Here is a 14,877-nt window from a genome sequence, read left to right as displayed (position 1 = left end):
AGCAGAAAAGGAGTTGATGTCGCCTGTCATCTCTTCCTTGGGTCTGACTGAAGCAAACAGGCAGTGGGATTTCAAGGAGGGCGGAAAGCAGGAGAGCAGGGTTACGTTTTAATTCAGTTGCTTACCCAAATGCCATTACAGTTTGAATCCTGATGTGCATCCCAGTTGTCTGGCCTAAGAGGAAAATACCAACATTGGTCACCTAGTGAAGGTCAGCTTCATGAAGGAGAGCATCCATGAGATCTGCACAAAGAGGCCTCGAGGGACAACAGGCTCTTCAATTAAGAGCACACCGGAGCCTCCCCTCACCTCTTTGCATTATGTTGGTTTTGGATAGTCGCGGGGTACTATGGTCCCAACCCAGTCTTTTCATGACTGACTCTATTCCCGAACTGAATTATGGTGGAATGGTGCTAGGGAGCCTATGGAATGAATCTGAGGTCCATTTTATTTACTTAGGTGAAGCCGGTGAAAGATGCCTCTAAAACTCCTAACATCTGGTTCACTTGATGCTTTGGCGCTGCAGCCACAGCCAAGGTGAGATATCCATGTTTTGAAGTCAGAGACGTGATTGGCTGGATATCAGCCCAGGACTAAAATATGACACGTGCTCCAGCCTCTGGAGCCTTCTCCTTCCCCCAGGTGGGAGAGGCTGCGGTTCCTGGGCCCAGTCCTGCATGGAGAGCTTGTGCAGGAGGCTGGATAAGTGTCCACAGTAGCCTGTTCACACAGTTGTCTCTCCCACGAGAGGAGGCCTATTTCTATTTTGTTTACCACCCAGCATGGTGCAGAGAGCTTCGCATTTAGTAGGCACCCGATGAGCCTTTCTTGGACAGTCGATGTCCTTTTTTCACTGAGCTTTACTTCAACTGGGACACAGGGGGTTCTTGTCTCTGTTGGCATGAACCCCCTAGGCTGGGGAAAGGAATGAGGCCTCGTGCCTCCTTTTCAGAAGACAGTTTTCAAGATCAGTGACCAGCAGGGACAGTTACCTTCTGCCAGGGTACACCATGTCGTCGCTGTCATTGCAGTCTCTCCCTCGCCAGTGATAGCCACGCAGGGTCTGAAACCAAAGAGCACACACAGGGAGGGTTCAGTTCTGCCTGAGGTCAGCCACGGCGGAGAGCAATCAGCCGAACGAGGGGCCCTGCCATCTGCAGTTGTTAATTCAAATACAGACTAGGAACACTGGAGATTACTAAGAAAATTAAGATTACCATGATAAAATATGCTGTGTGAGGTGAAATGTAATACTGCACCAGGGCGAATAACGAGGGGTAGTGTATGTGTGTGTGTGTGTGTGTGTGTGTGTGTGTGTGTGTATGTGAACGTGTATGTGTGTGCTATTTGGTGCATGTCGATATGTGGGTACATGGGGTGCATGTGTATATATGTGAGCATGTGTGCACATGTGGTTATATGAATGCATGCTATACACATGTGTGCCTACACACATATGTCTGTGTACATGTGTGTTCATGTGTGTGTGTGTGTGTGCACCTCCATAAGTTGCAGGGCCAGCCAACTCCCTGAACTTTCTCTATTAATCACCAGTCTGGTCAGGCTCTAATCAATTGGTTGTTGGGTCAAATCATTCATCATTTTACTGGATAATTACAAAACCTCTAGCTAAACTGGTTAATTATATGTTGCACCTGTCTGACTTGAAAGACTCAAGAATCGTGATAATGCTGAACACTGTTTTTATTTCCCCCATTCCCAGTTGGAACATCTGAGATCTCACTGACTTTGGAAAGCTTGTGACATCTGTTACTTGCTTGTTTCTTTAACAAAGAACATCCTGACACCCTAACTGCACTAAATCAAACATGCACACTTGCCTAAAGACACACACACATACCCCCTTAGAAAAAAAAGTAAGTTTAAGGAGGTTTAAGAATCTCCAAAATAATTCACAACAGCTTTCAAGGTAATTGTAATTCCCATGGAGGATTCCAGCTGGGTTTGGCTTCCGGAAACAGAAACCCAGGTCTAAGATCCACTTCGATGGTCCATGTATTATTCCTATTAAGACGCCCAAAAGTCTGTAAGCATCTTGAAATGATTTATTATTAAGTTAATAACACATTCAAGCGGACTGTATTATATCTTGTCGTATCAAAGGAAAGATACTTGTAGGAAGTGACGCCATGGTCTGGTCATTCTTCACAGCACTTACAGGGAAAACACTGTGTTTATCTGAGTCGACATCTTTGAATGGCACAGAATGTTCTATAGCTCTGGAAAAAGGAAAACAAAACACCCGGTGAGCTAAGAAAAAAAGAAAGTGTTTGTAAAAACAAGTAGAGCCATTTTCAGATATGGCTGTGTTGAGTTTATGTGACAGCAGCCCATTCTAATGACGAAGTGAAGGGCCTCCGTGGTCCTTAAGAGCACCAGCCCCACTTTGTTAATCTCTGCCTTCCACCAACAGGTTTTTTCTCTGATATTTAACTGCCCTTGTGGGGAAGTGAAATAATTGAATTGAAGTTTAAGAGGACATGGGCCATTGATGTCAAGATTCCCAGGAAGGGAGATGGTGTTTTTGGCCCAGTCGATGAGTTCAGCGCCAGAGGTTGAGTTTACTCCATTTTACACATCCTGTGATGGAAGTCTTTTCTTAAAATTTTACTCTGAAACAACTTTCTCTGAGAATCTTGAGGCATTTAGATGTCATTAGCTGGCAACGTTCACTCCTATTCATGAGGCCGGTAGCCCAAACCTCTCATGTGACTGATTGCCCCATGGTAGTAGACTGGTATCCTGTAATTTTTTTTTTCAGTAAAATAATGATTCTCTTTATGTACTCCCTCATTTCTTCAATGAGTTTCTACTAATGCTCAGCACTGTAGTAGGTATCAGGGATAAAAAGTTTACGAAGTGGTATCCCCACTCTCTAAGAGCTGTTGTGGGTGTGGGGACACTGGAGGTGAGGGTGGGGGGAAACAGTGATAGAATACGGTGCAGAGGCAGGCCCAGGTGAGCTCGGGGTACCGAGGAGGGCTAGCCACGCGACTGAAGTTAGGCTGGGAGCTGGACAACATCCCACGATGGGGAGCCCTCCAATGTATTTTGAAGGCGTTAGACCCAACAGGATGGATGAGGTCAGGGAGAGGCACAGAGCAGGAGTCCCTTCCTGCTCATGGAGAGTTCATCAGAGGATTATGCAATGGAAGACGCGTAGGTCTTCTCTCTGCCACCTGCTGACTGTGCCAGTGGGTCAGGCACTTGCTCCTCTAAAAGTGGGGCTAAGAGTCGAGGGACAGGCAATGTAGGGCCTCCAAGCCTGGCCTTTGGAACCAGGCTGCTGGGGTCAAGCACCAGGTGTCTCCATGACTAGCTCTGTGACCTTGGGCACATGGCTTTACCTCTCTAGGAAGGGGCAATAGTGGTGTCTCTCTTATAGGGCTGTGTTTACCAGAGTTCCTGGTGCAAAAACAGTGTCAGGTAACTTTTTGTTATTATTATTATTACTGAGCCACAGCTTGTTTTGAAGAATAAACAAGGTTGCATTTAAATGTGCTTCATAAACCATAAAACACTGAATTAATTGTAACCCGGTGCAAATGACACTCGAAGCACAATGATTTTTAGAAAGAAGAAAAACACACTGCTTTTGCTTTTTCATAAAAGGAGGACTTTCCTTTTAAATTGGGCCAGGAGAATCCCTGGCCACAGAAGCTCTGGAAATCAGGTTTTCAACGGTGGTTCAATGGAGGAGTTGTCACTTTGGGTCCTGTGGGTTCACGTTTGACATAGGAAATGCAAAGATGCTTTCAAGGAGCAGGCAGGGGCCTGCCTTCAACAAGTGCCAGGCATGATGAAATGGTGGGAGCCTGGGGAGCAGCTGCAGCTCAGCCTCCCGGCATCTCCTTTCACGTCTGATATTTCCCCTCCCCTCCCCATGCCGCCACACTTTCTGAATCCACCCCTATGCATGGAAAGGGGTGTTGATCCTGTTTATAGGGCCCAGGCCGGCACTTGGCACAGCTCATGCGGCAGACGACCCAGGAGAAGTCCGTAAACTCTTGGTCCCTCAGAGGTTCGCATGTGGGCCATAAGCATGGCCTCCTCCTCCCCAGAGACACTTTCATAGCAGATGGGAGATGCTCAGTGGATTCAGCTCCCATGACGCTCATGAGAGGAAGGCATGACGGGATATAGGAAAAGTGCCTCTGTTATGGGCGTTCACCAAATTTATGTTGAAATCCTAGCCTCCGGTCCCTGAGAATGGGACCTTATTTGAAAACAGGGTCTTTGCAGACATTATGAAGTCAAGAAGAGGTATTAGGGTGGGCCCCGATCAGGGGTGGTGGGTGTGCTTACAAAAGGAAAAAGCAGCCACACAGGGAAGATGCCCACTTGTGAAGACGGACGCCAAGGATGCCAGCCGCCACCGGAAGCTAAGAGGCAAGGAGGGAGCTGAGCCAGCATCTCAGAGGGGTTCTCAGAGGGGGCAGGGTCGCAGACGGACCCTGCCAACACCGTGCTTCCAGGTTTTCAGCCTCCAGAGCTGGGAGAGAATACATTTCTATTGTTCTGAGCCACCTGGTTTGTGGGTTTTTATTACAGCAGCCCTAGGAAACTCACACAGCCTCCCAGCCCGCACAGGAGCTGCGCCTCAGGGGAGTAGTGGGCTTAGCTAACAGGAACGGCCTGCGGGAGAGCAGGAATGAAAGCAACGGGCGGGGGCACATGGTGTGGTCCCAGGGAGGGCCTCACAGCTAAAGGACATTACTCTGAGTCACTAAAGCATCCTGTACATGACGGCATCTACGATCTGGCACCTGAATTAAAACCTGAGCTCTGGGCCTCGAGGACAGAGACCATCAGGAGCCTAGGAAAACACAGTGCTCCCTCCTATCCCCCCAACCCCCCCCAGGTCTCTGGCCAAGCAGCCTGCATGTTAAAACTCCCCAAATGCTTCCGAGGCATAGCCATAACTTAGCCTCTACCTTAAATTTAGATTTGGGGACGTTGAGGCTCAGGCACATTAAGGGGCTCAAGTTTTCCAAGCCAGCTCAGGAGGCAGCGTTGCCCAGGGGCCAAGAACATGAATGTTCCCCCAAAAAAACATGGGGTCCAACACACCTGGGGGTACTGAGTGGCTGAGAGAAGCGACTTCTTTAAGGCTCAGTTTCCTTCTTTGGGAATAGGAATACTAACGGTCCGCACTTCATGGTGTCGTTGTGAGAACCACCTTTGGAAACGCACTGCAAGTACAGCACAGCACGTGCGACTGAGAACAGTGTCTGGATGCGACCTGGAGGCAGCAGCGGCCACGTGGGAAGGGGCCGAGTGGAAGGTACAACCTACACTGTTTGGCCTCTTGGTCCAACGTCCCTCTCAGGACACAGTTCTGTCTTTTAATGTTTTGGACAGCGATTACTATGACAACCAGCATAACCGCCTGCTCAGAGTGCACCTGGAGTGTGGGATGTTAAGCTGAGACAGAAGGGGATGGGAATTCTGGGCAGTGTCTCTGTATTGGGAACCCTGGTCAGCCATGTCTCAGCCAGGTGTTTAGGTAATAGGTCGGGCTCTGTGAAAACAGTGGTCCCTTCCCAGCCTTGTGAGGGCCTTGCCCTAAAGATGCTCAAAGAGTCCCTGTCATGGTGAGTTGCTGAATTTGTCTGTATCATACAGAGCAAGGAGGGGCTGTCCCCAAGGGTGGTGTGAGCATGCGATGAACTGCTCAGAAGTCTCACCAGCAGGCGGTGTCCCAGCCCCAGGTATAAGGCAGGTTTTGTGGTTCAGAGATTCTGGTATTCAGTGTACTTCCAAAATAGTTTGTTTAGAGCTGATTTGTCTTCTAGTTTCTGTACAAGTCATGAGCAAGAAACACTTTCCCCTTGAGGAAGAGGCCTTTGACATTTGAAGATCATTTTAGTCATTAGAAAAGAAGGACAACCCCGGATGCTCTCCCGTGCAGGAAGGTAGAAATAGTATACGTACGATTTGATCTCCTGACAGATTTTGGCCAAAAATGGGAGGGAACAAATATCAGAACTCATTCTGGAGTATTTCTGGAGAGAGAAAAAACAAAATAACAAAAAGAGTTGTTTAGTTCAAGGAATGGTTCTCCAATGTCTGGAGGGTTCTAGAAGGCTTCTCTGTTGGCTCCATGCTCTGGATTTCTGAACTCTCCTTCCTCCGGAACACAGGCCATTTTACTTCGCTCAATTTACCTCTTGTTCCTGGCCTCACACTTCGTATTCATCCCACCTCTGTGTCTTTGTTCCTGCTCCTTCCTCGTCACCGGCCAGCGCTTCCACCTTCACCTGCCTTTCCCCTTCTCCCCAAAGGGTCTGGCCCACCTTGGGCTGATCTACTCAGAGAATACAATTCCTCTCCCTCACTATACTCCAGTGCTTTGAAAAAGGTTAGAAAAATAAAGAGCATTTTCAAATAAAAGAATTCCATCCTATGATGAGGTAAAATAGAGACTAGCATGGGAGACATGGCCAGGGCTTGGGAAGGAGTCAGAAGGCAGACAAGGAGTGCAAATGCACTCCTCAAGCTTCGCCGAGCTAAGGGATGTCAGGCGGCAGTTTCCATGAGAGCCCTGGCTTTTTATTAAGCAGAACCGTTAGAAAGACTGTGGTTTCCATGATGCTTTCCTCAGGTGAAACAAAAAGACAATGGTAGAAAAAGTTAGGGATCACCATTTATCAATGAAAGGAGAGAGAGAGTCGATTCCTGCCAACCCGAAGAGTCCTTCTGGTGGCTATGCGTTATATTAACAGTGTTGGTGAAATTTTGACCCTGGCATGGAGAACAGGCAACCTTTTCAAGCTGTAAGTGAGGTCTTGAAGGACTGTTGTGATGTTTGCCCAGCTTTCTAGGATGAGAGGAACAGTTCTGACTAGCGCCCCCATCTGTCTTCAAGGCGTGGAGAGAAGCGGTCGTCCTTGTCCCCATGGAGCTTACAGCTCCGTGGAGCATAGGGGTGGCTATCCCAGCTCTTAGCATGTCTGCGAGAGCCCCAGTGGTCCAGGCATTAACCTGGCTTTGCAGGAACCCAGAGGAGGAGGCAGGAAATGACCCAGAGTCAGGTAGGAAGCAGGCAAGTGGGAAGGCAGAAGACAGCTGCTTTAGGCTTTGCAATTCCAAGTACAGTCCCCAGACGTGCTACAGCTGCAATTCATGGGCCCTACCCAGGTCTCTTAAATCAGAAAGCCTGGGGTGGGTCCCTATGTTTTCATAGGCTCCAGGTCACTCTGATGCCCGCTAAGATTTGAGATGCACTGCTGCAGGTCCTGGCTGCTGAAAGTATGTTTGCAAACTAGGAGAATTGACGCCACCTGGGGACTTAAGAAATGCAGAATCTCAGGCCCCATGGCAGGCCTGCTGAATCAGAATCTGCATTTTAAGAAGGTCCCAGAGTGTTGGGTCACATGGCTGTGGGGAGCGGGAGAACCCCAGGTAGTAAGTCCTGTGGGAGTCTGGCATCTTGGGGACCCACCAAACATTTCGACCTGGCTGGAGCATAGGAATCATGAGACCATGGAGATCCACGGAAGAAAGGAGGCATTACCACAAGCCGAGGCTGCTCGTTACGTTTTCCTGAGGAAACCTTTAGGTGTTAAGCAAAGGGAACACACTTCTATTTCAGGAAGATATTTCTGGGGGTGCGAGAATGGCCTGGAGGAGGCAGGATAGGGGCACAGAGGCCTGTTGGCAGATACAAATCCTGAGGCCTGATCCCAGGGTTTCTAACCTCAGCACTGCTGCCATTTTGGGTGGAATAATTCTTTGCTGTGGGGCTGTCGTGCGTATTGTAGGATGGTTAGCAACATATCTGGCATCTAGTCCTAGATGCGAGCAGCCCAAAAATGTCTCCAGGCATTGCCAAATGTCGCCAGCGGAGGATAAAATTGTCACTAGTTCAGAGCCAGGGATGCAAGGCAGGAGGAGGGGGATTGGGGTGGGGGGAAGGAGGGGTGTTTAGAAGGTTGAGTCCAGCGACCTGGTAACTGATTGAGGTCAGGATTGTAGACACACTGTCAAACAAACCCCAGCACGAAATTACACTACAGCATGGATGGCAATTTGGAAATGCAGACACATTCGGAGTCCCAAAGTTCAAAGTCAGATTGCATTTGAATGCCTGAGCTGCTTCTTTCAATATTTCCTTAATCTGAAGGCCTTGCTCTAACTAACGTAATGGCAATGTAGATTTTAACACTGATGATCATCGATACATCACAAAAAATGGTATGGACAGCCTTATAATTACAACACAAGAGGTGCAATCGAATAAAACATTATAATTGCACAGCTGTTCACGGTCACAACTCAGCCTGAAGGCTGCCGCTGTCTTTGACATTCATTGTGCAGAAGCTGGGGCTAGAATGTGGACAATAGATGACGTAGCTGGCTCCCCAGAACTCCTCCTGTTCAGGCAGGGGTTTTGATTGATTATCCAGGCTTTTTTCATCACATGTGTGTATGGGAAAGACTAACCTCTTCTTATGATTTACTTGCAAAGAGAAACGAAATGAACACAGAACAATACTCCAGAAGTTCTTGCGTGTTTCCCAGCCCCTTTCTTTTCAATTTGAACTTGGCTAGACAGAGGCAAAACTCAATGGACGCAAAATATTGCCTCCGGCTGCGTGTCATCCCATCTACAATGGACGTCTGAAATCTGGGCTGTCCCTGGGCATCGCGTCATGTAGAATCTTTATTCTGCAATCTGTTTAACCAGCTTCTGCTGGCATCCGGAGCTTTCCCATCTACCAGGATGTTAAATGAACGCGGCACAACAACGTGAGCTGAATAAAGTGAAATGCGGTGAATGGGAAAAAGAAAAGGTCAAAAGGGGAGCATCACCACTCTTCCGTACACAGCCAACCTGAAATTGAATTTCTGCACGGTGAAGTGCTTTTCAGTTTTTCTTGTATATTATTTAACTTGGATTTAATTGGTCTTGGATGGAGCTTGAACAGCAGCAATTTTTAAAGGCTTCCCAGAAGATCTTTGAGTAGGTAGGTTCACCATCAGGACTGTCATGTACAGTTGCACAGGTTGTACACTGCACAATTCTAATATCTACACAGCCTGTGGTATGAATGCTGCCTCCTGAAATTTAGCGCTGGGGAGGTCTGGTTGAGAGCTATTGGCATCGTGAAAAGAGTACGAACTTGAAAGTAGCTAGATCTGGATTTAAATATTGGATTTCTTACTAGTTATGTAGAGTAAGCGAATTATTTAACCTCTCTGATCCTTAGTTCTTTCATCTGTAAAATGGAGCTGATAACAAAAATATACTATCTACTTTGTAGGAGTTATTGTGATAATTAAGTAAAGTGATTCCATAACTCAGGTACTCTAGACTCTTACATGTTCATTGTTCTGCCAAATCCATGAAAAGTCCCCCTGAGGAGCCTCTCAGGGCCTCATTGACAAACCATCTTCTTTGGAGCATTTGATTCTCTTCAACAGGACTTAACTTTTCCCAGCCTGGATTCTCACCGTCTGACAGACTGTGCTGAGATGACAGACAGCCCACTGTGTTTCTGCATCCTGACTACATCTGCCTTTCTATCAGCCACCACAATAGAATTAATTACAGCCAATATCCTCTGAGAAATTTTTCAGAGATGCTTATTTGCATTTTTTGATTATTTTTTTCCTTGATAGCTTTAATCTGGAGAGTAAATAAATTGGAGGCGGTATTTGAGGAGTTTATTATTGTTGAATTGTTCAGTAGAAAAAAAAATTTTTTTGGCTTCTCACAAGGACTTATTGGAATCCTGTCCCATGAATTATGCTTTGCAATTCTGGTGACAGAAATGAAAAACTGTAAAATCCTAATTAGCCTTGAGTTAATGCCAAGGCCATTTGTGCTAGTGAAGTAAACAGTGCCCTGAGACGAAATTTTTAGATGCACAAAATAAAAGAATAAAAGAATTGTAATATTCTCCAGTTCTGTTTAGAGTTCTGAAGTGGTGGTTCAGAGTTTCAAGTGGTGTTTCAATTTCTTATTCAATGACTTAAGCAGATGAGCTGAACTGGCTCCAGCTGGACTTCAATCATTCACTAAATTAAACAATGATTGGCAATACAGGTGATTGATGAATCGATCGTATAGAAATGCCAGCATATTGCCATGTGACATGTGTCTGCCTCGTACATCAAAACCCAAATGCCCCCACCGTAGGGCTGCCAGAAAAGAGAGAGCACTGGACATATTTATACTAAAAAAATTATTCATCCCTTATCTGAAATTCAAATTTAATTGGGCGTCCTCTATTTTTATCTGCTAAATCTGGCAAGCTGAGCCTTGAGGAATTCTCCTCTTTATTTTCGTGTTGCCAAATCGATACTACTTGAGCTACAGCGCACCAGGGTGAGTGATGGGCTCGCCAGCAGGGAGGCGCCAGGGTGGGGCCCTGCCCTCTCATCCTTGGTGAACACCTGGGCTTCTAGTATTGAAGGAAATAACATTCTTTGACGGTCCACTTCCCTGCTTCCTTTTTAACTGGGGCTGGTTTGTAACCAGGGCCTCAGCCAGATACTTGGCTCCATGATAACTGATTTGAACTAAACGTTCAATCTGTTGAATCAAAGTATTATTACGAAGGGGACAAATTAGGGAAAGGAATAATAGTGGCGATGATTTTATTAGCTTGTATTGGGTGTGTGATATCAGGCACTTCACACACATCCGCTCTATTAGTCCTCACATCCGCGCTGTGAGAAAAGAACACTGCTATTGTCCCTTAGCTTACTGACGGGAAAAGTGGGGCTCAGTCTAAGGTCACATATTTAGAAAGTGGAGAAGCAGGCAGATATACAGTCTCCCCAAAACAGTCTACTGGGCAGCAGCAGGCCCCAACGGGGAGTACCAGAGGACACCTGGGGCTGCCAGGGGGCATTTTTGTTGGTCATGACTGGGGAGGAGTGGAGGCCAGGGGTGCAGCTGAACATCATACAGTGCACAGGACAGCCCCACAAGACAGGAGTAGCCAGCCCAAAATGTCAGCAGCACTGAGGCTGAGAAATGCTCCTGTAGAGAGAAGACAGGAGGAAAAGGGACGGAGCTCGTATTCCTACTTCAATCCAATTCAGCTGTGGTGCGTGATTGGCTTGTATCTGAGTAGCCCATGGCCTTGGAGTGTGAGCACAGGGGCCAGGGAGGGGTGACCGCCCCCAGGGAGATGCTGGCTTGCTCTCCATTGTCTGCTTACCAGAGTCGGGGATCCCTTGACAATCTGTCTTGCGTTCTCCAGTGTCAATTTCCACGCCTCCTAGAAAAACAAGGTTAGAAAAATATTACCACTTGTGGCTCATCTTCTCTTTCTATGTCTATTCTAAACTTGGAGTTTTTAAAGTCTGTGAGTTTGCAACAAAGAAATTATTCCATAAATGTTTGATAAAATAATTCATGAGAAGGCAATTTCATGTTAATAATGATCTTTATGAAGGTGTTCACTCCGTGCCAGATGCCATGCTAAGTCCTTTGCAAACATCACCTTATTTAATCTTCACGACAGCTCTGAGAGACACGACCTTTTTACAGATGAGGAAATTGAGACTTATAAAAGCTCAAGAACTGGCTGAAGATGACAGAGCTGGAGTCTGGCAGAGACGCAGCCTGAACCCCTGCCTTCCTGCCCACTGACCTCCCTGAGGCCTCACTTGTCCTGGTGTCTGAAAGTACAGGGCAGGACGCTGTCAACAGCCATCCTGGGTGCTTTGTGCTGCATCACGGAGGGACCATGGGCCAGCATGCAAAACAACACCCCATCTCTCTTTCACCTCCTCCTCTCCTGGTTAGACACCCACTTCTTTCAACCTTTTCTGGAGCCTCTAAGCACATCTTCTGAGTGTACATTGCAAGTATAAAGAGTTAGCTAATTATTTCCAGTAACTATTGTTATAGAGCTCCATATGTGTGTACTTGTGGGAGGGTTGGGAGAAAAGTAGCCCTGGGCGAAAGCGGGGTGGAGAGCTTTTGCTCCCAGCACTACGTCCCAGAGGTTTTGTGTCCCCCACCCCCACCCCCTGCCATGTCCTGCCTTGCCACAGTTCTCCTTGGTCTGCCCCTTGTTTGGCCCTAATAGAGCACGGGTGGTGGTTTGCACGCCTGGGTTCAAACCCTAGCTCTGCTGCTTACTAGCTGTGCATCCTTGAGCAAGTTATAATCTGAGCCTTTCAGCACCCATGGGATCGCCTAACAAAGAAAGCTCTATTTTTATCATTGGCAACATAGGGATTATAGCTCCGTAGCTCATAAGGGTGCTGTGAGGATTATAGGACATCATTCATGTAAAGCCCTTAGTCCTGAGCCTGCCCTGATAATCCGCTGCTCAATAATTGATAGGTTAATTGGAAAACTCCTGTGTCTCAGCCCATTTTCTTCTCATCCAAATCAGTAGGGAAGCTGGGATTGGAAGAGTGTCCTAGCTGTCAGTCTAGGTAACTGAGAACATTGCCCTGAACGTAAGCATCACAAACGGAATGAGACCTGGGAGCTGGCTGGTCCGCAGGAGAGGCCTCTTGGGAGATGCTACCAGTGGGTGTTCAGGACCTGACGCCCTACGTGGCTCCTTTGCATGGTCCTCACCTTGGGAGAGGCCTTCCTCCACCCTGGAGCTCTGTGTGGCTCTAAGACTTCAGCCATGTTGAATGGACATGCGCGGAGGGGTGACGGTGCAGGATGAGACTGGGCTGGAGTGAATTTTCCAGGAGGTGCTCTAGGGAGGAGTGTGGCAGAGCCAGCTGCCCCTTGTGCCCCACAGGCCGGCTCTGAAACCCTCTGCCTGGAGTCTGCCCTGAATCACACGCCTCCAGCTCAGGTTTAAAGGATGGCAGACCATAGCCCTTGTGTCAGAGGCAGCAGGCCTGCTGACATGGAAGAGTGCACGTCAGTGACTTGAGAAAAGGAGCCTGGGCCCCAGGATGCCCTTGTACCGTGTACGTGTCTTAAAATACTGAAACACTGCTGTGCCAGTTGGTGAACAGCTGTATTCCTGAGGCTGTGAGTGTCCTCACCACTGCCCTGACCATCCAGTCTCTCCCTCGGCCTCCTTAGACCTCCTCATGACCAGTCAACAAAGGGGCCAATGTCCTAAAACAGCCAGGTGGCACCTCCAGACTGCACGCCAACACCACGCCATGTGTGCATTCTGATTGGCTGACAGCAGGGCCAAAACAGTTCATTACAATCCTCACTTTTAAAACACGGATGTCTTTAACAGGAACACTGCTTAGGGAATGGCCCCATTCAAAACTGACTTTATTGAATGCAATTTTGGCTCTTTCTGGACATTCCAACAAGTCTTGGACATTCTTCTATTGTATACAAGTAAGCATCTCTAGCAGGGTCACGATAAGACACAGATCTAGGTGCCAATTTCTGTTATGGTGCCCTTTTTGTCTGCCCTTGTTAGCCTAAAGCTCCTTCTCCATTATATTGAAACTTGAAGGCGGTGTTCCTGTACTTTAATTATGTGCCCCTTGCTTGTCTGCCTCAGAAATACCTCTTTGCATTCTAAGGTCCAGTTGAAGATCGACAGGGCCTTGCACAGCCTTTGCTACGTAGTAGGTGCTCAGTAGATGTGGAAACAAAGTGAAATAAAACATTTATGGTATGTCAAACAAGAAAAGCAGGCTACCAGATTTTACAGACACAGAAAAAAATCTTGCAAAGAAACATGCAGCAATAATGGAGGGTGATAACTTTTTCCTTTTGGTTCTTTTCTGTGTTTTAAAATTTTCAATAATGAGCATAAAGTCAGCAATACGTGCTTCAAAAAAAAAAAAGAAGAAGAAGAAGAACTCAATACATGTTGCCCTGTTTCTTATTGATAAAGAAAATGATGAGCTTCCAGCATAGGGATGGGGTGAGAGTCTAGAGATCTGGTGGTGAACAGACATGCTGCCTTCCCAGAGTTTCCAGGTTGGCAAGGAGACAGACCAGAAACAAGGACAATAAATAGAAGTGAGATGAAGCAAAAAGTGGGTCTTGGCAGTGTCTTCCTAGGAGAGGGTACTTGGATTCCCTTGAGAGAACCAATCTGATTTTTACCCAGCTCAGTTCTCTGGGGGAACCAATGTTTAGTGAGGAATAAAGACAAGTAAAATAATAAACTAATAATAATAATAATAATAATAATAATAATAATAATAATAAAGTTGCAAGGATTGTGCCAAATGCCTTCTGACTCCCTCAATGCCAGGCATGATTGATGCTTTGTGGTCCTGGCTGGAAGGCTGAGGGAAGGTTCACCTGGACCTAGCTTGACCGAGCACCACTTTCTCCCACAGTTCAAGTGCACTAGTACCAACATCAGAAGAGAATCTAGATAAAGAGCTGATCTTTTTTCCCCAGAAGAAGAAGGATCTAAGCCTCAGAGACATTTGAAAAAGCTAATTAGTTTGCCTGTCTTCATGACAGGCAAAGGGGGCAAATTATAAGCCATGTGAAAATGAAGACGATTATTTTTCCTTGGTAACCTTTTCACTGTTGGCAAGCTAGTGTTTAAGCCATCATTTCTAAAGTATGAGGACCACCCTTTCATCTTCTGTAAAATTAAAACTTTAGAACAGACAGTGCAACTGTAATCAGTGGATGAGAAGAAAGTTTGGGGCAAGATTGTGAGCTGGATGAAAAAATCCCTGTGGTTGGAAGTCATATGATGTTTATGACTCAGCCAGAGCCGTCATCTGAGGCATAAACAGATTTCCTATCAACAAAGAGGAGCTTGGTTCAGGAAGTGCTCATTTGATCCTGCAATTTGTTACGATCAAATCTTTTCTGCTTCTCTTTACTTTCTCCCTTTGGCGATAGTGCTTCCTTATTCCAGCTTCAAATCCCCTTCAGAGTCTATTTAACACTCATGCGTGGATTGCCGAGGAAGCCATCAC

The 14,877-nt window shown here is 46.8% G+C and overlaps 1 protein-coding gene across 1 annotated transcript in view; it reads right to left on the bottom strand.

The window, feature by feature from the left end:
- Positions 1 to 14,877, bottom strand: part of AOAH (acyloxyacyl hydrolase) — a 135,633-nt gene that overhangs the window by 79,180 nt on the left and 41,576 nt on the right. The window contains exons 5-9 of the mRNA XM_019655689.1: positions 11,196 to 11,255; positions 5,956 to 6,026; positions 2,180 to 2,240; positions 993 to 1,063; positions 126 to 174 (exon numbers count right to left, since the gene is read on the bottom strand). Of these exons, the coding sequence (XP_019511234.1) occupies positions 126 to 174; positions 993 to 1,063; positions 2,180 to 2,240; positions 5,956 to 6,026; positions 11,196 to 11,255 (312 nt within the window). The remainder of the gene's footprint in view (positions 1 to 125; positions 175 to 992; positions 1,064 to 2,179; positions 2,241 to 5,955; positions 6,027 to 11,195; positions 11,256 to 14,877) is intronic.

Source organism: Hipposideros armiger, unplaced genomic scaffold (genome assembly GCF_001890085.2).
Source record: "Hipposideros armiger isolate ML-2016 unplaced genomic scaffold, ASM189008v1 scaffold_244, whole genome shotgun sequence".
In the NCBI taxonomy this organism is placed as follows: domain Eukaryota; kingdom Metazoa; phylum Chordata; class Mammalia; order Chiroptera; family Hipposideridae; genus Hipposideros; species Hipposideros armiger.
The sequence above is the reverse complement of the archived record's forward strand: the minus strand, read 5'-3'. Positions and strand labels throughout refer to the sequence as shown.